Raw genomic sequence first — 26,701 nt, forward strand, 5'->3', positions numbered from 1 at the left:
TCTGTGACACACTTCAAAGTTTATCATTAACAATTTTTTTTAATTAAGCTATTCAGTATTTAGGATATAGGTCTTTATTCAGAAGTAAATTGTTCTTTCCTCTTTCTTCTCATCCTGTTCAGTTCAGTTTCATATTATCCTTGACATCACTGGTCAGTCAGTCAGTTCAGTTGCTCAGTTGTGTCCAACTCTTTGCGACCCCATGAATCACAGCACGCCAGGCCTTCCTGTCCATCACCAACACCTGGAGTTCACCCAAAATCATGTCCATCGAGTCAGTGATGCCATCCAGCCATCTCATCGTCTGTCGTCCCCTTCTCCTCCTGCCCCCAATCCCTCCCAGCATCAGAGTCTTTTCCAATGAGTCAACTCTTCGCATGAGGTGGCCAAAGTACTGGAGTTTCAGTTTTAGCATCATTCCCTCCAAAGAACACCCAGGACTGATCTCCTTTAGGATGGACTGGTTGGATCTCCTTTTAGTCCAAGGGACTCTCAAGATTCTTCTTCAACACCACAGTTCAAAAGCGTCACTTCTTCGGCACTCAGCTTTCTTCACAGTCCAACTCTCACATCCATAGATGACTACTGGAAAAACCATAGCCTTGACTAGTCAGACTACTTGAAACCAATCTTGAGTCAGACTTCCTATATCTATGACAAACCTTGCTCATTTCCTCTTCTTTCTATGTTCTTCCTCTTCAAGTGCCCTAATTATACCTCTCTTAAACTTTATTTTCCTTAATCTGATCACTGGTTTATAACTTTTCTTCTGCCTATTGAATAGGTAGAAAAGGCCAAAACTTCCTTTTGTCAGTAGAAACCTTCTTAACCCTGAAAAAAATAGCTAATTGCTTTTTAAAGCCACCAGGCTAAGTCTAATTTAAATCTTCCCTGTCTGGTTTACCTTACCTAAAACATCTTTTATTCCTCCAAACATTTCTTAACAGTCTATCTGTATTTCTTGGTGCATGAGAAGGCAATGGCAACCCACTCCGGTACTCTTGCCTGGCAAATCCCATGGGAGGAGCCTGGTAGGCTGCAGTCCATGGGGTCGCTGAGAGTCAGACACAACTGAGTGACTTCACTTTCACTTTCATGCATTGGAGAAAGTATGGCAACCCACTCCAGTGTTCTTGCCTGGAGAATCCCAGGGATGGGGGAGCCTGGTGGGCTGCCGTCTATGGGGTCGCACAGAGCTGGACACAACTGAAGCAACTTAGCAGCAGCAGCAGCAGCCTGTGTGCTAAGTCCCTTCAGCTGTGTCCAACTTTTTCTGACTCCATGGACTGTAGGCTGCTAGGCTTCTCTGCCCATGGGATTCTCAAAGCAGGAATAGTGGAGTTGGGTGGCCATGTCCACATCCAGGGGATCTTCCTGACCTAGGGATCGAACCCGCATTTGATCTTCTATTTCATCTCCTGAATGGCAAGTGGGTTCTTTACCACTAGCGCCACCTGGGAAGCCTTATATTTCTGGGTAGAATGTGATAAATATATATGCATAACTTATTTTATATATATATACATATATAAAATAAATGCTCCTCCACTACTTCTTAGCTGTGGCTCCTTGAGCAACTTAACTAACTCAAGACTTGGATTCCTTATGTTAAAACCTCACTAATTGCATGCACTATACAGCATTTTTGTGAGAAGTGAATGACAGGCAGCATATAAAATGCCTCCTCCTACTCTAGTGCCTTGTACATAGCTGGCATTCAATAAACACTTCTCCTTTATCCCTTTTCATAATTTCCTCTGATGCTCATTTGGCTTTCTGGCATAAACACACACACACACATATGTAATATAAAATGAACCAAATCACAAAATAATTAACATAAAAGTCTACCTCATGGCCTTAATTTAGTTTCAAAAGAACACTTATGAACCTAAATATTAATAGTTCCAGACAAAGTTAATAAAAATGTACTTAGATACCTAGTCCTAAGGAGAAAAATTACTGAATAGTATTAAATATATTAGTATAAAATTTTTCAATGACTCAAATATTTCTGAACCTTACCACTAGAATCTTAAAAATAGTATAGCTATAAGTCACTAAAAGCTATGTTTGGAAATACTGTTTGGTGATAATAATATTGGTTTAATTATGGTCTATAAGGTAGTAAAATCAGATTATATGAATCAATCTTAAGGACAATATAGTAAATAGTTTCCATTGCATATTATGTATCATGGATCTCCTATGACAGAATCAAATTGACTTGAAATTTGAATAAAGATTCAGTACATATTTATATGATGAATATAAAATCACAGTTACTTATTTTAATCTCCTTCACTTGGTCTGAATATTCTTACTATGTCTGAAATATTAGCAGCAATATATTCTCATTCAGATATTTAAATGTCTAAAACTTACATCTTTATATTCCCAAATCTGGAAACTCTATGATTTGAAGAATAAAGTTCATTGGCATGTTTTCACTTTGCAAAAAAGTAACACAAAACAAAGTATTGTTTCAAAGATTTGATTTCTCTAGAAAATGTCTCTATGAAACAAACACACACCCCTCCTTTGATATATGTGGACATTTTAAATTATTTTAGTACATTTTCCAGATTCCAAACATTTTTCTTTACTCTCTTCATTTTCCTTAAAAGAAAAATTTAGCCCAACTCACCAATTAGGGTATCAGAAATCTCAGGAAGCATCATCAATACCTTTGGGGCTGTAGCAATATCTTATAACCAGAGTATGAGATTATTTGGACCATAATATAAAGTAAGTTACTATCTTTCTGTGTAATCAAAATTAGAAAACAAAGTGTTTACAACTTAACTATGAGGCAGATATCAATTTACAGGACGAATACCCAAAAAGTGAGAGAAATGGAAAGAAAGAGAGAGGAAGGGATGGAGGGAGGGAAGGAAGAAAAGAAGAAAGAAAAAAGATAATATCTGTATTATCATTTTTTCAGAAACTTGAAATATAAACTGTGACACAATCATCATGTTTTTGATCCTTACTAGGGAAGGGCAGCTCACAAACTTACAAGCAGCTATTGTTACATTAAAGAAATTTTAATGCTCTAATAGAAGATTATGTATTTGCAATGGAAAGTTACTTGAATTTCACACTATAGAGCTGTTAGTGGTAAGTAATTATACGACTGTATTTCCAGTGATGGAGTCCCATCGCTGTGCTTGTTCCCTTCCCAGTGGAAAATATCTTGTGAAGCAAAGAGTGGCTAAGGGATTCAAGAGGAGGAAAACACATACCATAAAATATAATTAAAAATTGTGGAGGCTGCATATGACAAGAATAACCATAAAAAACAGATACAAACCAGCTGGCTGTTAACAACTTCTGAGTTATAAAAATCTTAAACCTGCTGTAAAGCACTCAATTCGATTTACATAACCACAGAGCTGACATTCCTTTTAGGCTCCTCTGTTGGGGATTATTTTGACATGTTTTAAAGCAACATAAAAAGCAACTGTGAGAGGAAAACATGTATCATTTTACACTGGAATTCATTCCTGCCTTAAGACCGGACTTTTATACTTTAATCTGAACTTCTTTCCTTGAACTGGAAAATATCTTTAATGGCCACTGCCTGTCTGATTTTACAGTATTATTCTTCAGATACTCACATTTCTAATAACACTGATGCTTTCTGTCTGTGTGCTGTGTATTTGAAACACTGGCCTTACACATTTTCAGCTCAGTGATACCCATCCAAGAACCAATATCCATGGTCTATAGAAGGGAATAATATTTTGGTTAACCATGACTAAAACAACTATAATTTCTTAGGAAGCTAATGATGCAGACAGCATTCTACAAAAGTAACATAGCTTGCTGTAGGGAATTAAAAATAAACAAAATAAAATAAAATCAATCGTACATTGAGTGAAGTTTTGATGTATAAGTGCTGGCAGCAGAAATTGCCCAGAGGACAAAATGAGCTTTGCTGTTTGATAATTTGCTTGATTCGCTATGTTGCTACATGCAGGGCATTTTATGTCTGACTTATATTTAGTCCAGTCACCTGCTTAATGTTAGAAGGGTTATAATTATAAACAAGAGTTCTGACTATATAGCGTATCAGTATTTCAGATCTGACATAAAATATGTATATTATTTGAGGTTTAGCTATTAGACACATTTTTAGTAATAATTTTCTTTACAGTTATAATAAATAACAAATCATTCAATTTTTACTAGATAAAGTAAGCACATGCATTGGTGTCGTGTGATAATAATAGCCCCTTAAGTGAATACAGTACAAAGATCAAGAATGTGTAGTCATGCATTCAAATTTTCACTCTGCCATTTTCCAGCTTTTCTGATCTTGAGCAACAAATTTGACTCCCAATTTCTTCATTTATAAACTGAGGTTTTATTTCACGTCACAAAAATTTTGGGACGATAATATAATGTACAAATGCTTAAAAAATGAGTTTAAATGAATCTGTAAAATAATATTCCATGTTGTGTGTAAGCTGTTTTTGTTTTGTTAGATTGCCTTAGCAATTATAAGAATTCTCCCAGCTCTTTAGCCTGTGTGACTATTTAAAACAGAAATTACCACTAAGATAAACAGAAAAATCAGCTGAGTTTGGTATGGAAGAAACAATAATGTGCTCAATTTTAATCACTGACAAGTTTGAGGTGACAACAGAAAATTCAAGTACAAATATCTAGTGATGGATGTGAAATGTTTTGGAAAGTATAATGAATAAGAGTGATGACAATAAGGAAAAGAATATAAAGACACTACAGAAGAGAATACAAACAGTGAAAAGAAAAAAAAAGATAAAGTTTTGTGAAATCTCTCCATAAGTGTTTCATAGTTGTTTATTATAAAGTATAACCGTAATACTTTGGCTCCATCAGTTTGTCTTAAGTAAATATGAACTTAATCACTGGAAAAAGTGTTAATACAGAGCAAAATTGATTCCCTGGGATCTTTTAAATTTAATGTATTAGAAGTAAAATTTAATGCTTTTATTATTTTGTTACCTAGATCTGCCAAAGGATTAATTTAAACTCCAAGAAAGAAGACTGAACGTTATTTAAACTGTGCCCTGGAATGTTACGGCCATTTCTGCACAACAGAATGATTAATGAAGTGTTACTCAAATAGATAATCATGTATAAAATTACCCAAATTTATACATCTAAATTTGATTTAATCAAATGTGTGCATTTCAGATTTCAAAAAACTAGTTCATCAGTTACATTGTTTCTGTATAGTATTGGAAAACTAGTATATAAACTTGTGAAACTTGCTAAGTTACATGTTTCCAAAATAAAATATCAAATAAAAAGTTTTAGATAAAATGACTCCTTGGGATTATTTATTTTTATTTTGTCAGCATGCTGAAAATTAGAACTACTACTATTCATAATAACAATGCTTATAAAATTGTCTTAAATGTAAAAAAACAAAAATACTCTATAACACACCTGGGAGACAATAGTCAAAATATTTATAGTGAGATATCAAAGCCTGGTGGTCCACATAGCTTCTTAGTAGGCTAATTTTCATACTTTCTTTTTTGCCCTGTAAATATTTTTTTTTCATAAGTGAAACCTTTTGTCCTACCTCCTGGAACAATGAACAATTAATCTATATCCTTTTTAATATCCAAAGACAGCATCCCTAAAGCCCCATGACTTCTCTAAATATCTTCATTTCCTTCAATCAATCTTAAGAAAATAACTTTCAGTACTGATTATTCAATCTGGTCAAACTGCTTTCTGTTGTGGCCTCTCAAGACATAGTAACCATAAATGGGCACAATACTGTTGATATGATCTAAGCAAGTAAGGCTGCTGCCAAAACAGTAATATGTAGAGCCCACTGGCACCCCCATAATTTATCAAATTTAAAATAAGCAAGAGAACCACCATATTGGCAACAGTACATTGATGTTTTACTCTCAGATGCAAAAATCATACTTAGGTTATAAACATCAGGTGTACTGTTAAAAAATGTCTAGAGTAAAATGCGTTACTGGTGAAAAAACTATTTTTTAAAATCGTGACATAATAACCATTAATGAACACAAAGCTGCTCATAAGAATGCATGGTTGTTGTGCAGTGAATTAGGAGACAAACTTTGCAGTCAGGTTAACAATGCTGAGCAGAAAAATCAGTGACAAATTTTACTTGTCTGTAAAATGGAAATCATAATAACTACCCAAAGACATATAGGAATTGAAAAGTGAAAGTGGCTCAGCTGTGTCCGATTCTTTGCAATCCCATGGGCTATACAGTAAATGGAATTCTCCAGGCCAGAATACTGGAGTGGGTAGCCCAAGATCTGGGATCGAACCTAGATCTTCCCGTATTGAAGGTTGATTCTTTACCATCTGAGCCACAGGGGAAGCCCAAGAATACTAGAGTGGGTAGCTTATCCCTTCACCAGAACTTCCGGATGCACCCAGGAATCCAACCAGGGTCTCCTGCATTGCAGGCAGATTCTTTAACAACTGGGCTTCCCTTGTGGTTCAGCTGGTGAAGAATCTGCCTGGGATGTAGGAGACCTGGGTTCAATCCCTGGATTGGGAAGATCCCCTGGAGAAGGGAAAAGCTACCCGCTGCAGTATTCTGGCCTAGAGAATTCCATGGACTGTATAGCCCATGAGGTCGCAAAGAGTCAGACAGGACTGAGCGACTTTCACTTTCAGTTTCTTTACCAACTGAGCTATGAAGGAAGCCCATTATAGGGATTAAATGAGCTTACATATGTGAAACAACTTACTAACTGAAATCTAATAAGTGCCAATATATGGTTAACAATTATTAACACTTTAATATACTGAAAATTGCATTTGCAATAATGTGTGAGAATGTGCATAAGTGTGTGTGTGTGTAACTACCCCAAATGAGAAAAATATTTATCAGAAGCCAATGGAGGAATTAAAATCAGAAAGACCAGAGACAAAAATTCAAAAACATCAATCAGTAATCTTTTGCTACCTTGTTTCTCTAATCAGACTTACGCCTCTGCTAAACACAAGGTTTCAACAACCTTGACAATTAAACTACTTTAAGTAAAATTCAAGATGACAAGAGCGAAAAGGAGGAGAAAACAAAAAAAAAGGCTAGGTTGAAAGAATATCAGGTTGGAGAGCAAAACTTGGGTTCCTATGAAAAGCATCAGCAGATCTTTAATGCAGCCATTAAAAGTCTTCTGTTCAAAGAATTATCGGAGAAAGTACTCGAGTTAACAACTGAACAATTAAACATAAACTACTATATTATTAAAACACAGGAGCAGTCAGACTCAAAACTTTAAGAAAATGTATTTAGTGGTTGAGGTTAATCAGAGTCCCACATTCCCTTAAGAGGCCAGTTGTATAGATCAGAACTCTACTAGGCTTTTAGAGTGAAAACAGAGAAGAAATAAATTTTAGAGACGGCAGTCATTCAACATTTTAAAGACCAATTCATCATTAATTTGCTAATGTTTGATATGATTTGCATGGCCATCTCAAAAAATATAGCCATGTAGGTTTCCAAAGAGTGCAAAATGTAAAGTTCATTAATAATCACGTAATTTTTCAACTCTAAAAGGGATTTAAGTGACTCACTTATTGGCAACAGTACACTGAGGTTTGATTCTCTAATGTAAAATCTTAGTTAGGTTGCAAATACAAAATGCTATTGTTAAAAGTCTCCTGTGTGAAGTAGATTGGTGAATACACGTCAAAAAAAATCATGATCAAACCTGGCACTTTTGTTGACAGACTTTGTAGTGAGGTCGAAGGTGTAATTAGGCCAGAAAATTACTTTCTCACTACTAAAATTGTTCCCTTCAGGTCTTGAGTTATCAGTCCAGAAAATTTCATTAAACACTAAATTCACTTTAAGACAACTGTCAAAATTAAGCAGAGGTGAGTCAAGTCAAGGTCCTAATATTCAAATCTTTCATTTGGATTTGAGAGTCAGTGTAAAATAAAAACTGCTATCTACTCATTTTTCTATCAAGACTCAACTTTTTGAAAATTTCAGAAACAACTTGTTTTTTTCCCTTTGAAAAACATGATGAAGTAGAATAACAAAATAAATGTAGAATTTGAAATGCTTAATAAACATAAATTGTTGAAATTGTTTCTACTTCCTGTTCATTGAGATCTTAATATGAAACTGGTAAAAATCCAAGTGCTCACAAGTATTGCAAATACAATGCAAAGAGAAAAAAAAGGAATTCAAAACCTAGATTTTGAGAACTGATAAAATTTGGAATGATACCAACGATGAAACTGTGATTCTACCATATTTGTTTTAAAACAATCCTGAGATAGTGTACTATGTTTGTAAACAATTGGTTCACCACATTTTGAAAAACAGCAAGACATAGGCCATTCTGGTAAATATTAATGTTCAGTATACAAGTGAGCAAGGACTCAGCATTTATAAACAAAAAGAAAATATGTTACATGACACGGTGGAATTACAAGTAACATAATTTCTTATTTTTCCAAAATGAGGCAATAATAGCTTAATAATTAAATATCTGAAACATAGCTCTGACTATTTTGTCAATTATATCAAATGGGTTAGTGTTCAATAAACTATAGTGAAAAGTATTTCTCTAATTCTTGGAACCAAAGAACCTACACTGAACTTCCCTTGGAGGCCAATTGTTACAATGTCTCAACCAAGTAATATATCAATTGCACAAATAAGTAATAACATAGAAATTTACTACTAATACGGGGCAAGTGAAAACCCAAAGAGTAAACAATTAATAAAAGTTTAGGAATTTTCTTCAATTACTTAGGGTAAAATAGCATGATTCCATCTTAATAAGTAATACTACACTATGCTTCACTATTCATAAAGTTCAGAAATAATTCTAAAGCAGGAAACAATTAAGTCAGTTAGCATTACATTATGCAGCAAAGTGCAATTTTTTAAAATAAAAAAGGCTTGATAGGCTTTTCCATAAACAAAGGATAGCCATGTTAGAATTAAAATTCAAACACAGTGGCTTATTAAGCAATTAAGCATGATTATAATTCTAAAATTTAATTTTTTACATCACTCATTCTATTCTTTTGCTACCTCTAGACTAAGCCTCCAAATCAAAGCACTGAACATATCAGCTATTTAAAATATAATGACCTTAAAATAAGTTAAGCTTCTACCCAATATTAAACTAGTGTTAGAATACCTACAATACAAGAAAATGATTGATCTGCCAAATATATGAAGTTGTGGTATGAGTTTTTCAAATTAAGATTAAACATGTTAATACAAACTTGAAGCATTCTTCCAGAATTTGACTCCATTATCTTAAAAACTCTTTCATTTTGATTCATCCTGTTTCAATTCTACTCAAAGTATAAATAGCCTCTAAGGTGGATAATGTGTTCCTTGGAATGGACTATACAGTAAATAACAGGGTCTATAATTACCTTCCTTGAGTCCAACCCTCAAGTGAGGCCTTCTCTTCAACTTAAACAAATCATTTAAACCACTGGTGCCTTAGTTAACTTATATGTAAAATGGGATAAGCAAGACATTTTTCATGGTTTGTTATGAGATACAAACTAATCTTTAGATGTTAGAAGATTTCCTACTATGTTAATAGTTACTGAATAAATTTCCATTCCCTCTGATTTTAACCAATTAACTATGTTTATTGATGAAAAGATTTTAATTTAACAGTTTGACCAGCTATCATGCTAGAAACTGAAGACAGTGGTGAAAAGTATAAACATAGCTACTCTTTTTACATATAAAAGTGCTTGAACTTTTTCAGCAAAATATACATGTATCTGATAAATTGGTTTCATTTCTTTCCATTGCATAGTATGTATAGACAAAGTTTTAGAGTAAATAAATGATATAACTGCGAGAATATCTGTAACAAAGACATACAAGATATACCATATAGATTAACTCAAGGTAAAATTTTGAAGCAATTCTCAAATATTTTCACTTATAAAAACATTCTCTGTGTTTTTCATCTGCAATATGTCCACGGCTTTTCTAAGCCACATGATTAAGACTATAAATTTGAAAAAGTTTTCAAAAATGTTTTCTAGAAAGTAAAGTTCTTTTTGAATGTATTCATAGGGTTTCCAAATATATTACTTAAGAAATGTACATTGCCTTTAAGAAAGTCATGCTTACAGAGGAAATAAGAAATCAGTTAAAAATATAATGATTATTAATGAAAAGATGGCATAAAATATGTCAAAATAATGAAGTACCACACATGCTAGTTAATGTGGTGTTTTAGGAACAAAACTAAGTGAGATTAAGTTAAAAATGAGGCAGCTGCTGATGGCAGATTCTAGGTACAGATTTTTTCACACAGCATAGCATAAATATTTACTCATGAAAGACTATAACTCAAGCTATTTTCAACAATATTTTGTGAAAAGAAAATGAAGAGAAAAACAGAAGCACACTCAATTCTTAACACAGCTAAGATCTCACTTTAAATCTCTCTGATTCTTACAGATAAAAGAAACATGAACAAATAATGGTAGCCCATGTCACATATGTTTAACTATAATCCTGAAATTTAAGACATTAATGCCTAGGGACCCCCGAAGCAATATATTTCCTTGAATTCAGGCCAAGAACAACATTGGTCTAGGCAAAATTAACTGGATGGACAGTTAACACTTTCAAGGAAAACAAAAATTACTATTAAGAGTATAGAATAGTGCACTAATGGGAGTGATGATACTGACCATTTTTATGATCAATTTAAAGAATTATCAAAAAAGCAATCTGCCTATTTCATTAAAATATCAATATTGGTATTTGGGAGAAGTGTACATTTCTAAAATGTCTACCTTCTAATAGTCCTCGCTCATTGATACATATAGTATTTTATTAGAGGTGATTGATGTGAAGCTCACTGTAATTTCAAAAATTCATAGAATATTATTATGTCATGAAATCCATGCCGAGAAAGCAATTGCCGTTATAAATCAAAAAGACAACTCATATGGACAGGTCATATGGTAACGGGTTCTTCTTGGAATGGTATCCTTAAATATAATTTATTCAATAAGTAACTTAAAGGTTAGGTATGATGAGATGAATCTCATCCTCAAATAACTCCAAAATATTGTTATATTCTAAAAGGAAAGAGATCAATTTTCTTGGAATTTAGAGATTCTTGCATTTATATGCCTTTAAATTAACATGGTTCTGTGTAATTCTTTTGAAGTGTTTTTACACCTTAATATAATCCCCTGGAAAGATTTCATTAAGCAATATAAGATAATAAATAATACAAAAGGCATTTACAGCTTTAATACGTGAGTGAAGGTTTCCAATAGGACAGACTCTGAAAACCTTCACAGTGCCACATTTTCACATTTAGAAAATAGTTTTCAACTAGATGTTTTAATAGGGAAGAACGACTTAAAAATTTACTTCTAGGGAATAACATTTCACCAGAAGGAGTAAACATGCTATTGATTTTAATATTAAATATTATACATGCTTAGAATCTTGACAATTTAGCATCACTTTTTTGAGTCTAACCCAACATAGTTATTTATAATCTCAAGCCCTTTGGAAGAGACAAAGATTCTTACATTCCTTTTAACGCTTAAAAACTTCATGCTGTTCCTTTAAGTCATATCCTTATATCTCGGGAGGCAAAGTCAAATCATTAGAAAACACATATTTATAAAAATATTCTCTCCACATATATTTGCATTTATTAAATGAAAGCTAATGGGAATATGTTTGATGGAATGACATTCCATCAAAGGATTTGATGTTAGCAGGCATTTCAGTGAATTAAAATTCTAAATATCACAATGATCAAAAAGTAATCATTGACATGAGAAGATTGTATCAGGAGAAAAATATTTTATTTGAGCTAATTGGAAGATACAAAAGCAATTTTTTCAAAAAAACAGGAGATGCTTACAATCCGATTCCATAAATAAAGGAAAGGACATATCATCTGCAGAACTGATGTGTTCAAACTGATAGATAAATAACTGGCATTCTATTTGGAGCAAGGCAAATGTCCTGTTTTGAGAATTGTAATAAGAACAAATCTCAAATGACACCTTGCTATATAAGACTTTGCAAAGTGTTTGTGATACATTAGCTCATCACAGAGTCCTACCAAGTAGGAGATAAGGCAGATATTATGATGTTTGGTTTGTACATGATTAAGTAAGTATTTCAGAAGGCAGCTCCATATAGGAAAATAACCAGTAAATTGGAATCACAAAATTTGAATTGGAAACTGTCTCTAGCACATAATAGTGAAACTTTGGACAAGTCTCTTAGCATTTTTTTCCCCTCTTTTCGAAAATGATATTTTATGTCCTAGTATCACCCTGTGGGGTTTCCTAGGTGGCCCAGTGGGTAAAGAATCTGCCTGGAATGCAGGAGACATAGGAGACAGGGTCTGATCCCTAAGGTGGGAAGATCCCCTAGAGGAGGGCAAGGCAATTCACTCTAGTATTCTTGCCTGGAGAATCCCATGGACAGAGGACCTGGTGGGCTACAGTCCACAGAGTTGTAAAAAGTTGGATATAACTGAAGCGATTGAACATTCACACATACATCTAACTTGTAATTATTGAGGCCAGGTATTGTTAGCCAAGGCCACATTGCTAGAAGTGATAAGGAAGAGAATAAAGCCCAGACTTTTCAGTTCCAAGTTAGGAATTATATCACAGCATCATGTTGTTTAAAAAAAACATGCATGTCTTTAGAGAAAACTATAGCCTACTAATTCTATTATAAATCAGCAACAATAAAACGATCAAATCCATTTTTTATTCTCTAGGAATCTGGTTTATGGTAACTTTAGTTAAAATGTGAAATGGCACAAAAGTAGATCTGAAAATAGTTTAATCTGCTGTACATATCCTTAGCCATATATCAACAAGTGAACATGATAAAGTGCTCTCACATTAATTATACTGACTACTTATTTAATGAAGTGCAAAAGTGTTTGCATAATCTGATTCAATTTATTGAATTAGGTTACAGTTTTATCATTTTGAAAACTAGCTTATTGTTTACTTTACAGTATATGTCAATTCATTCCCAACAATTAATAGTACAGCATACAGCTGAAATCAATTGAAAGCAATCTTCATTTTTAAAGTCTACTAGCATTTGTGGTGTGCATATTTCAAAGAGCAATATATGACAGTTTGAACATATAACAGTACCAATGATATTTCATATCCAAAAGGCTTATTATGCCACAAACAAAAATTTATAAAAAGAAATTATTGTAAGTAAGCCCTGAAAATAAACTTGTAATAACAAAATTTTAGTGTTAACTAATTCTATTAGGATTATATAGAGAGCACAGTACATGAATTTTAATAAACTGCCAAACTAAGACTTCTAAACTTAAGCTATACATCTTTTTCAAGTTATCAGTTTTATTCTTAAATCCAAAGATAGTCTGCAATAAAAATCAGTAACACTTGGATCAGCCTGTTTAATTACATTAATACTACTTTATCTTTGCCGAGCTTCATCATTTACAGAATACTGTTATAAATTGTGTCATTTGACATTCATGGCAATTTAATGAGAAAATAATTTTGAGATAAAAAGACTCTTTATACATGAAAAAATAAAGGATCAAAATACTTGACTGGTTCAATTATTATACATTTTAAAAGTTGATTGTTGGAAGTATTCCACAAATTTCAAGAACTGACAGGGAACTATATTCAATACCCTGAGATAAACCATGATGGAAAAGAACATAATAAAGTATATGTATATATACTTTACATATATATTTATTATATATATATATATATGTATCACTGAAACACGTTGCTGTACAGCAGAAATCAATACAACACTATAAATCAACTATACTTCAATAATAATAAAACTGACACTTCTCTTGGAGACTTTATTTTTTATAGTGGAAAGTCAAATCAAATTAATTTATAGTAAAGTTCAAGGTCTTTCATTTAAATCCCTTTAAGAATTCATGCCTTTCTGTTATCAATTCTGATGATCTTTATTGGTTAAAATAATATTTTTCACCCTTCATTCCAAATCCTACCATGGTGAAAAACATTCTCTTATATAATATTTAATGATTGTCATTTTATCCTATTATTAATCTTACAACTATAGACCCCTTCACAGAGTACTCATAAAATAAGGACAAAGAGAACAAAGGAGCATAAAACATTCAAAATTTTCTTTAAATTGGAAAAAATGTATTTGGGAGCCTACAGTCACAGTCTTGCCCATAAGTTAACCAACCCATCCATGAATACCAGGGTAAGAAACAGTATGAACATGAAACATTCTTCTCAAAATTAATGTTTGAAAATCATCTCAAAAACTATGAAAGAATATGACTATAAAACCTTGAAGGATGTGGTTAAAAGGATGGATGTCTTTTAACCAGAAAGGCACCATACAAAGTTTAGAAAATAATTCAAAGTAAAATAAAATAGAATCATCAAATTTTATAAGTAGAAAGGAATAAAACTGCCTTATTCAATCTACCTCCTTCCGATGCAGAATTACCTTCAAATTTCCCTAACAACAGTAATTACCAAGAAAGGAAATGGAAGGTTGGTAGTCTGGGAAAGAAGGAATTTGTTTTAAACTATTACACTTCTATACTGTGAACAATATGGCCAATAAAAAGTAATTAAATATATGTACTATCGCTAACTTTTCATCCCACTTTCCTATTAAACCCTCTGTCAAAAGGAAAAGTTAATGTTTTAAGAGTAATAAGCTTCACTTTTAGATAGTTCTTGTAGCAAGACTCTTTCTTATGGAACCCAATGTAGATGTCTATAATTACTGTTCATCAGTTAGATTTCTGTCCTTGAAAGAGCACAGTATGAATCAACTCTATCATTCACTTCAGACCCTCTGTAACTCTTAAGACTAAACATTACCATCATTTCCCAAACCCTACCATCAAGGCTATTCCCTTAATGATCAGAGTTTGTCAATGTCCTACTAAAGACTGTGGTGCCATGACTGAGCATAACATTCCAGATGTCATCTGATGTGCAGAGTAAAACCACACTGTTTCTCTTTCTCCAGACTTTATATCCTTAACCATGAAGCTTAGGTGTCTAGCACTTTCAGAATTTTTATCAGAATACTGGTTTATATAGCTGCACAAACAAATAAAATCCTTCAGTGATTTTCATTTAGAATGTTTTCAAATCAGGTCTTGGGTTCATTTACAACTAGAGCAATAATGCTTTGGGAAAATGAATTCAGGTTTTAATAACATAGTTATTTTTCTGACCTTTGCCAACTTTATTTGCAATGTTTGGTCCTGTCAACACTTGCAATTGGCAATTCTATTCTTTACAAAGAAGAGCATAAAAGTTGCAAAACATACCTCAGTATGCATGCAGAAAATACAAAAAAATTTCAACACAATTTAAATCTTTAGTAACAAATATAGAACATTTCATTAAGGAAATAAATTGAAGTGTGGGTTGGCCAAAGGGAGAAAAGCCTACCAAAGACAGAGAAGGAAACTAAACAAAGAATTCTGTTTATCTTCTATAGCTTTTGTTCTACAATATCTTTCAGTTCAGTTCAGTCGCTCAGTCATGTCCGATTCTTTGCAACCCCATGAATTTCAGCACACCAGGCCTCCCTGTCCATCACCAACTCCCAGAATTCACCCAAACTCATGTCCATCGAGTCAGTGATGCCATCCAGCCATCTCATCCTCTGTCATCCCCTTCTCCTCCTGCCTCCAATCCCTCCCAGCATCAGAGTCTTTTCCAATGAGTCAACTCTTTGCATGAGGTGGCCAAAATATTGGAGTTTCAGCTTTAGCATCGTTCCTTCCAAAGAACACCCAGGACTGATCTCCTTTAGAATGGACTGGTTGGATCTCCTCGCAGTCCAAGGGACTCTCAAGACAATATCTTTAGGAATACTCAAAGTATATCTATAGCAGATTTAGTTGTTTTTCCTGAATGAATATTATTTAATGTATTCATCATTTCTCTTGATTGAAAAAGTGAAAGTAAAGAAGAGTTTTCTTAGTGGCTCAGACAGTAAAGAATCTGCCTGCAATGCAATTAAACCCTGGAGACCAGGGTTAATCCTTGGGACTGGAAGATCGCCTGAAGGAGATGGCTACCCACTCCAGTATTCTTGCCTGGATAATTCCATGGACAGAGGAGCCTGGTGGGCTATATAGTCCACGCGGCTATAAAGAGTCTTTGGTTATTTATTTATTGATTTTTTTTTTTTTCTGAATGAACGTTATATAATATATTTCTCACTTCTCTTGTTTAGGGAAGGAGCCATGTGTGCGTGCTCAGTCCTATGTGACTCTTTGACTCTATGGACTGTCGCCCACCAGGCTGTCTGTCCATGGGATTCTCCAGGCAAGAATACTGGAGGAGGCTGCCATTTCCTACTCCACGGGATCGTCCTGACCCAGGAATTGAACCCACATCTCCTGTGTCTCCTGCTTCCGGAGGTAAATTCTTTACCACTGTGTCACCTGGGAAGTCTAGAGAAGGAAAAAAAGATAGTAATAGCACCTCCTGCTGGTCAATAAATTAATGCAAGCAGTAAAAGACAGACCTTGCAGGAGGCAGGAACCTGGTAGACTACAGTTCATGGGTCGCAAAGAGTCAGACAGGACTGAGCACGCAGGTAGGCACTATAAGACAACAAGTGACACGTTGTATAAATGACGGACTAGAATATTGTATGCTGCTGCTGCTAAGTCGCTTCAGTCGTGTCCGACTCTGTGCGATCCCATAGACGGCAGCCCACCAGGCTCCCCCTTCCCTGGGATTCTCCAGGCAAGAACATTGGAGTGGGTTGCCATTTCCTTCTCCAATGCGTGAAAGTGAAAATTGAAAGTGAAGTCGCTAGGTCGTCTGACTCTTCACAACCCCATTGAATGCAGCCTACCAGGCTCCTCCACCCATGCGATTTTCCAGGCAAGAGTACTGGAGTGGGTTGCCATTGCCTTCTCCAAGAATATTGTATGAGAATCCGACAAATAAAAAGATAATCCACAAAGCTCTGGCTAAATCCACACATCATCCACTAGCATAATCAAAAATTGACTGTTAAAATCTGATTTGCTTTTCTCAATGTAAATAAATAACTCTTCTGTCACAGGAAACATCATATTACTAAAAAAAGAAGCAAATAATATCTTGCAATTAACCAGTTAAGTATATTAGCAACTTCATTACTACAAATCTGCTGAGAGAGAAATTTAAGTGGATTATAACTCTACGTATGGACCAGTGTAGGCATAGGAGACTACAGAACTCAACAGAAATTTGTAAGAAGGAAACAAATTAGGGAGGAAAGAACTGTAATTTTCTTTTAAATTAAGTAGATGAGAGGCCTGTCCAGAAGTCTAGTAATATGTAATTATTCAATTAAATCTTTGATAACAATCTTTACTTAAGAACTTTGAAAATATTTTAATTTCTATGCTAGTAATAACCAGGACATATAATAATTTGACTGAAATGTTTGATGTTACCACATATTTAATAAAGTAAATATATTTATTATCTAGTCTTTCTTACGACTGCAATATTTACACTTAATTATAAGCTACATGTTATTCACATATGTATTAAATTAGTTGTATATCAAGATACTGTGGGTACGTTTATATATATGCAAGAATTTTAAAGACTAGTATATTCTATGTTATCATTCTAGTCCTGAAAATATTGCTTCTTTAGAATATCAATTTAGAAATATTAATTTCATCAATTACTGTTGATAATCCTGAAAAGTAGACATCACATCCCACAAACAAATAATGCCTTCCATTTACCTAGTACACCTCCATCAAGCCCTAGACTCTGCATCTGTAATCTGGAGCCTAACTGTACTTAAATGGATTTTATAAACTGCATTATAACACCAATGTTGAAATTTGTAACTCTGAGGTTTAATCATGTCTCACAGAAATCCCTTGATAAACATATATTAGCCATATTTCCTGAACAAATACTTATGTTGAATATATACTTTGTGGCGAGCAGTACTCTACACAATGGCATACTGTGGTAAACAATCACCAAAATCCATTGGTATGGATAACTTTCACACCACACTTGGGCCCCTCTTAATATCTCAACAGGGAACCTTCTGGGTATGGAAGGATGACAAGGATCCCAAAGTTATGCTCACATTTTTTAACCTGTGAATGCCTCCTTTAGAGGAGAGTCTTTGGAGATATGATGACACTTATGATTTTGAGATGGGGAGTTGATTTTGGATAATCTGATGTGCCCTAAATACATTCACAAGTCCTAAATACATCCACATGTATCCTTTCAAGAGAAACAAAAGGAGATTTACATACACACAGATACACACACAGACACACACACACAAGAATAGGTGGAAATTATGGTCACAAGCCAAGGGAAGCTGGAGTCTCCAGAAGCTCGAAACGGTAAGGAAACAGGTACTTCCAAAGAGATTCCAGTCGGAGTGTGGCCCCACCAATAAGTTGAAATGGACATGAATTGTTTGTTTTTGAACGGTGGCTCAGACAGTAAAGCGTCTGTCTACAATGTGGGAGACCCGAGTTTGAGCCCTGGGTTGGGAACCCTGGAGAAGTAAATGGCAATCCACTCCAGTACTATTGCCTGTAAAATCCCATGGACAGAGGAGCCTGGTAGGCTACAGTCTATGGGGCCGCAAAGAGTTGGACACGACTAAGCAACTTCACTTTCACTTTCAGAACTGTGACAGAATTAATTTTTTATTTATTGTAGTCACAATATAAGTGGTAATTTGTTACAGTAGCCACAGGAAACTAACAGAGTGTTCAGTACAAGTTTTAAAATTAAACAAATTATGTGATGAATTTCAAATTTAGGTTAAAGTGCTCACTAGTATCCAACTCTCGCAACCTCATGAACTTCTCCAGGGGTCCATGGGATTCTCCAAGCCAGAACAGTAGAATGGGTTAGCCTTTTCCTTCTCCAGGGGATCTTCCCAACCCAGGCATCAAACCCAGGTCTCCCGCATTGCAGGCTGATTCTTTACCAGCTGAGCCACCAGGGAAGCCCAAGAATACTGGAGTGGGTAGCCTATCCCTTCTCCAGCGGATCTTCCTGACCCAGGAATCGAACCAGTTCTCCTGAATTGCAGGCTGATTCTTTACGAACCAAGCTATCAGCTTTCCAAAAGGGAAAAAAGAAGATAAATTACTTAGAGATAAATTACTTTCTTTTCAAGAAAAATTTAAAGGGAAAAATACTTGAAATTCTGGTAGCTCAGTGATAAAGAAATGCCTGCCAATGCAAGAGATGTGAGTTTGGACCCCTGGTTTCGGAAGATCCCATAAAGAAGGAAATGGCAACCCACCGCAGTATTCTTGCCTGGAAAATCCCATGGACAGAGGATCCTGGCAGGCTGCTTGAGTCCATGGGGTCTCAACAGAGTCAGATAGGACTTAGCCACTAAACAGCAACAATAAACAACATGCATCAGATACTGATAGGTCAAATGCATTATCTTTCAAAATGTCCAATGATTAAGTTTCACAAGTATTTCCTACATACAGATGTATGAAAATACATACTTACATATACTGCATAAACATTAAAGTCTTCAATGTATCATATTTATTCTTTGAGTAACGCATTCAAAAGATTTTTATGTTTAAATTATTAGCGAAGATGATCAACTCATTTGTGACTGTTTTACCTGTTATTCTTACTTGGGAGTCTCTTCAGGGAATACAATGCATTTGTTATGATAAAGTTCTCAATATGGAAAACACATTTCCACATAATGAATTTTTCCCTTGGAAGTTGAAAAGCTTCATGAATTTAAAATATTACAAATGTTGATACTACAAAAAAAAAAAAACAAAAAACAAACAGGTAGTTTGGATGCTGTTGCCAGTTGGTAATATTTGGAAAGAAAAATAAAGCCTATAAACTTTGAAAATGTCTTTGAATTATAAATCCTCATGAGAATACTTTCCTACTATTTTTTTTTAAGATGAAAATATTTCAACAGAATTGACTCTTGCAAATACTGCCCTAACATAGTATTATTTCCACAACAGTAAAACTGCATTTATAGGTTCTTACTTTTTAAGCATAGTGCATGTGTGTTTACAATTACTTTTTTTAATCCTGATCACATATTGATTATTTGCCTACAAGGTCACAGAGAGAAAAGATGTGTCTAAGAAGCAAAATTATGAATCATTTATTCATTTAACTTGAATGTATTTAGAAAAAATAGGTAATGGATAACTTTTTTAATGAAAAAGGCAAATATTTGAGACTCACTGAGTTATTTCTTAATACTTACATGAAAATTGTGTTTCAAAACTAGCTTGCATTCTGCCCTAAAGATAAAATCAAGAAATTGGCCAAATATGCTATCTCAAATTGTACTCCTGGCACAGGAGGGGAGTATTCAGAAGTCCTAAATAACCCTTTCCTTAATTGTAAAATACACATGATTCTACAAAATGTATGAATGTTACGGAAATTCTGTTGCTAGGGTGAATTTATTTCAAACTAGTATTTATTATCAAGAATGATTTATGATATGTGCTCAGTCCAAATAAATGTAGAGAGCACTACAGGAGGTGTTGTGTTGTGAGACTCTACAAAGAGCCTTCTTTCTTTCATTAACTTCCACTTCTGGTTGCTATGACACACAGTGACAACCATAAATTTAGAAATTATCACCATCTGCCCACGCCCCCTTCCAAGGTTACACACAAGCCCACTTGAACAACCAAAATAGCAAACAAAAACTCCATAAGCAATTTTAAAGTTTTTTCTTTTCAAATTATAGATACCTAAGTAAATAATCCTAGGACTGGGAATGCACTTTTTAAAAATATAGTCTTTTTTTTTTTTTTAAGAAAAGCAAATTCCTTAAGGAAAGATTATAACTTAACTACAGTGTTCACTTGTTGAAAAGGAAAATGAGGAAATGATTAGAAAAAATTGACAGATTTTTATAAATTATCAAAATAAATAAACTTTTGTCAAGGACCAGTTCAGGTAACCTTGAAGGTGAATCTGCATTTTTTATGCTTTTCAAATGGTAATATTGGAGTACAAAAGTACAGGTCAATATTTATATGCAATCAATGATGTAATCTTATAAAGGATTTGAGATTTGAGAGTGAGTTGTTTTCTTCTTTGTTCTTTTGAGGTCTATATGTTTTTGTACTTGTTTTGCTAGTTTTAGAACAATGATTTCCAAGTCATTAAAAGATATTGATAAAACTATTGTGCATTCTAAGTGGCTTCAGTTTTATCCAACTCTTTGCAGCATATGGACTGCAGCCTACCAGGCTCCTCTGTCCTTTGTATTCTCCAGGCAAGGATACTGGAGTGGGTTGCCATGCCCAACCCAAGGATCAAACCCACATCTCTTACATCTCTTGCATTGGCAGGTGGGTTCTTTATCACTAGCACCACCTAGGAAGCCATGATATAACTATAGATTCCTGGGAAAAAGATGTTTTAAACTCCAAACTCACAGGTCAAAAACATAGAGAAATAGCTTTAAACTACTTTGCTTAATGAAAAAAAAATGTTGATATATCATTTTTTCAATGTTTCAAGAAATGTTTCCCATTTTGGGAAAAAATAGCATTTTACTTTTAAAGAATGTAACAAATATAAATAAAGTTCTGGGATGAAAAGTCTATATATCCATATTGAATCATATTCCCCCAGTACACTAAGTACTCCTTGGGAGAAAAGTGTTACATGCTTTGGTGAACTATATGATATCTTTACAATGATTAAACTTCCAGCTAATGTTTTAAGATAGAATAAACATTCTCTAGGAGTTTAAGATATTATTCTGTAGTCTCTAAAAGATGATATCATCAGGATCATCTAGAGACTTCTCCATCTAGAAAAACTATGTGTAAAAAGAGCAATCATAAGAATATATTAAGATAGCATGATTCATGTACAACAGTCAAACTTCTGGTGGCTTCAAATCTTTGGCCCAATGTCCAAAATTTGAATTAAGTGAATTAGGCAACAGTGAGCTCATAGAACTTGTTTTAAAGCCATTCCCTGGGCTCTATAGAGTATTAAACTACCTAAATCCACGTCTTCAAATTCAGTCTACTCTCCTGGTAAGTCTCTATTTCCTCATCCTTGTCTGGAATATGACTCTTAAGGCTTGTTTCAATGTAATGAAGTGAAGTAGCTCAGTTGTGTCCGACTCTTTGCAACCCCATGGGCTGTAGCCTACCAGGCTCCTCCCTCCATGGGATTCTCCAGGCAAGAATACTGGAGTGGGTTGCCACTTCCTTCTCCAGGGGATCTTACTGACCCAGGGATCGAACCTGGGTCTCCCATATTGCAGGGAGATATTTTAAACTCTGAGCCACCAGGGAAGCCCCTTTCAATGTTATAGCTCAAGAGAAATCTTAATTTCTGGGCTCACAACATATTAGTAAGAACAAAAGTTTTTTAAAAAGCACATAAAATGTATGAAATGGTCCTGCTTCAAAAATGAAGTGATGAGTCAAGTTAAAATTACCTGCAGTATCTCTGTTCACCAAGTTTAAAAAGTGTGTAAGATATTTCAGAAAGGGATCTATCAAAAATGACTTAATATTTTGATTTTGAGTTTTGGCTTGTAATCTTCCGTTGTTTTGGAACTTCACTTACCCCAAAGTTACTTGATGGTCTTAACTGTGAAGGTGCTGCTATACTTCGATCCTGATGATATCATCTTTTCTCACCATCTCTTAGGTGGTGAGGTATTTATTGTTTTCACCTTAAAATGCTGGCAGGCAATTTGGAACTAGATCTTCCTTATTTCAATACGAAAACAATTTAGAATACTTTTTACCCCAAATATAACTGATTTGTTAGAATCAACACAAACTTATCAAATACAAAATAATGATTATTAAAATGATTATTTTTAAAGCCCCAGACATATTCATTGAGAAGTCAAAGACTCTTTCTTCTAGCACACCTGAGTCTTATTTATCATTAACATAAAAAGCTAAGATTTTCTTTTCACCTTGTCTGCACAGTACCAACCCCCTTGCCCCAAATTTGTAAATCAGAAAATTTTATTTAGTTAAATAAAATGTTCAGCCTTAACAAAATGCTACCTATTTCATTCCTAAATATCAAATTTGGAATTAGAATTTCAAGCAGTAGGATTCAGTCACTTGTGAATCATGACCTAAATTAACAAATAGGAATGATGATACATGCTCTGTAATTGGGTTATTTTCAGCTATTGATTTCATTTTTCTGTTTCTCAATTTTTCACCTGCAAGCATTAGCATAAAAATATGACTCTTCATTGGAGAGTGAATCATTTAAGAACCTTCATATCTTACTAAAAAAATGTAAATACATAAAATCAACAAATAACTTCAAATTCAACTCAGTGGATGTTTGATAAAGGTTCCTAAAAGTGAACAAACTATTCAGACAGTGTCACAAAAGTAAAGGTGAGTTAAAAGAGCCATTCATTCCTTCCAAGGAGCTTTCAATGCAATATGGAATGTGAAATAAGACACCTATGATTATATCACAACCTAGAGAAAGACAAGTGTTACAACAGAAAAAGAAAACACTAATATGGGTATTCAGAGAAAAAAAATGAAGACTTTCTCCTGATCTTGCTAGATTCTCTTTACTGTTCCAGTTATTGTTAAATGACACTTACATATTTATATGTCTATCTCCTCAACAAACTTTCATGATGGCAAGAATAAATAAATACTATATGCTATATAATAATAATTTCATTATGACTATTAGTTTAATTTGTTCTGAGTCTGGATGAAACTTGGAAAGTGAGCAGACATGTGTGAGTAAATAAAAGAATTAATGAACACATTCTGGTGGTGAAAATCAAATGAGCTATTTTTACATGAAGTACATTATTAAATTTGTTTATGACATAGAGCTTATGTGGTCAAGAATATTCTTTTACTTGCACATTGAAAAAATTCTAATAATAAACATCTTTCAGATGTTTCTAATAGAAATAGTTTAGGAAAAAATAAGAGGTATTTCTATTTGACATAGTTATGGTCTTTTGTTTGGATGCATGTTAATCTATTTTAGAGTTTTTATGGAATGAAACATAAGCTTAGAATCCAGAGATCTGGTTTTGACTAGCCACTGACAGTGATCAGCTGATTGACCTTGGGAAAGTCATTGATTCTCTCTGAGCTAGGGATAATAATTTGTTATTTGATATTAGCAAGAGAATTAATTAGAATAAACCCTAGAACTGTGTTCAATTAAACTTCTTTCATTGTATTTTAAATAAGGAAATGATGATAACCGTAATGCAGTTTTGAAATAAATTCTCATCAGTAACATGGTCTTAGTGTGAACAAAATATAGCTGATGAGTGTAAACATCTATGTAAACACAGGTATATATGAAAGCAATGGTGTTGGCTGATTTTGAATATTTTAGGCATCAGTCAGTAGCACTCTTACCTGTTGGTGGGATTATCCCAGGAGACATAAGGCCCGGGACAGAATGTGGCATGATATGAGAGTTCTCTGGGGAGGTGACACTTTGAGTCCTCTTAGGAGGCCTTCCAGGTCTAGAACTGAAACAAACAAACAAAAAATTTTTACAATTAAGCTGTTGTCTTACACATCATTTCAAAGTTGTTTCAAGTGGTAACATGGACTGTAAATAAATTTGTTTCAAGGACGGTTGCTTTTGCAGTTAGATGTAATAGACTTCCATCACTAATTAGATTACATGCTGAATTCATTTTCTTCATTGAAGATCAGCCACTCTTGATGCATAATTCATAGCCTGCACCTCGTTACCTGCTTCTTCATATTAATATCTATACACAGTTTGAATTGCCTCGTTTGCATATGCTAAAGTTCTGCATGCAGCCTTCAGCACGAAAATTATGCACTAACTTGTAATAATTATTACAGTCAGCCTGCTATTGATTTATGAGACTTTTAAAAACCAAATATGTGTAGTACTTGTAATGAATGATATTTTAAGGTTCTTCAGGAAATTAAAAGGCAATGGCTGCCTAAGGAAATGTTCTGCTTGTTTGATTTAATACTACAGTTAGCTGGGAGGTGGAATGAAAGAGTGATTCAGACCTATAGCACATTTTTCGATGATATGTTTTATTACTTTGCACTGCTAGCCTGATATCTAGATGATAAATGACAATACATATCTAATGTGTGAAAAGGTCTTGCAATTTCTTTATTTTTTGTCATTTAAAAGATAAGTCAAGTTATCATTTAACCCTTATTCTATTTAAATGAAGATCCCCACTAGGTTGCCTTACTTTAAATATACTAAAAATTATATTGGAAATGCTTAGGATTATTTGTAGGACATCATTAAGAAATGGCCAGAGTAGCATCTTATATCTGACTTTAGAATAATTAAAAATCCTGTTTGTGTTCTAATAGTACTTCTCTTACACTTGCCTCTTTTACAAGCATAATTTTTAAAATTATCAAAGCAGAAAGTGAAAAGGATACACATATTCACCATTCTTGTATAAGGAAACATGAAGAATATAATAGCAAGTTTTGAAGCAAACATAATTTAGCATTATGTTTCCTCTGTCTGTCTCTGTATCATGAATGTACATTTATGAAAGGCTTTTCTGTCATTTATCTGGCCAATATATGCCAAGATATATCAAAACCTCCAGATGCATCCTTCATAAGTTAACATTTCCATGTAAGTCGCAACTGAGATCCTTTGCCTTGTCAGACGATTCAAAGATCCTATCTCTATTATTTAGTGTAAGTAATATATGTAGTCACTTAACAAAAATTGCATTTGCTCTTTTCAAAGCAGTGCACTGTGGGGGCTAATTTGGGAGAACGGGTTCTTAGTCTTCAAGAGCTTACACTCTTGTCAAGCGGGACAAATCTGGTACATAAAGAACTAGGATGCAAATTCAAATGTGCTGTGTCCTAAGCAAGTTGCAGTCTGAACACTAATGCGGAAAAGCTGGATAATGATAGATAACTCCCTGTTGGAGTTAAGATTTCATGGCCTTGGGAGATTAGAAGAGAATTCTGAATGATGAGTTGGACATGGAGAGAAAAAGAACAGAAGAAATCACACTTCAATGGGAATGTGAGAAAGGAATGGAAACCTGAAAATGTGTGAATGTACAAGATTTTTTTTTTCCAATAAGTTGGAACAGGTCAAATAAAATAAGCGGCAGAAATCCATACTGTAGACTTATTGCCTAGGGCCAGATCCTGGAGGACTTTGAACCAAGAGCAAGTAGATTGTGCATCTGTTTAGGTAGCTAACCAATAAGGACACTGTCCTGTGAATACTGAAACATCTCTCTGGCTACTTATTCTTTGTAATTACTCTTCATCCTCAGTTGATTCTCTAACTTATATTATTAGCCTAGAGCCCACCAACAGTGCTCTGCTAGCCTCCATTCTCCCTGAGTGATTTCTTCTATTAACATTACTGATATGATAAGGAATAACAGCTAAATCTTATCTACAGCCTGATCTTTCTCCTGGGATTCACAGGGATTAATGCCTGTCTACTGAAAATCCTTGCTTATGTTCTGTAATAATCTAAGATTCAGTTTGTCCAAATTTGAACTCAGCATCTTCTCCATTAAAACCTCCTTTTCCTTGGTTAATCAAAATGGCACCTAACTGACTAAGCCAGAAATCCAGGACTCAGCTGTGTCTTTCCTTTCCTTTGTACACTCAAATATTATCCCAATGTA

The 26,701-nt window shown here is 34.1% G+C and overlaps 1 protein-coding gene across 1 annotated transcript in view; it reads right to left on the minus strand.

Annotated features, from left to right (window-relative positions):
- The window catches only part of DACH1 (dachshund family transcription factor 1), a 468,151-nt gene that overhangs the window by 242,031 nt on the left and 199,419 nt on the right, over nucleotides 1-26,701 (minus strand). Inside the window, exon 2 of the mRNA XM_052650244.1 lies at nucleotides 24,438-24,553. Within this exon, the coding sequence (XP_052506204.1) occupies nucleotides 24,438-24,553 (116 nt within the window). The remainder of the gene's footprint in view (nucleotides 1-24,437; nucleotides 24,554-26,701) is intronic.

The sequence above is a fragment of the Budorcas taxicolor genome, chromosome 12 (genome assembly GCF_023091745.1).
Source record: "Budorcas taxicolor isolate Tak-1 chromosome 12, Takin1.1, whole genome shotgun sequence".
Lineage (NCBI taxonomy): Eukaryota > Metazoa > Chordata > Mammalia > Artiodactyla > Bovidae > Budorcas > Budorcas taxicolor.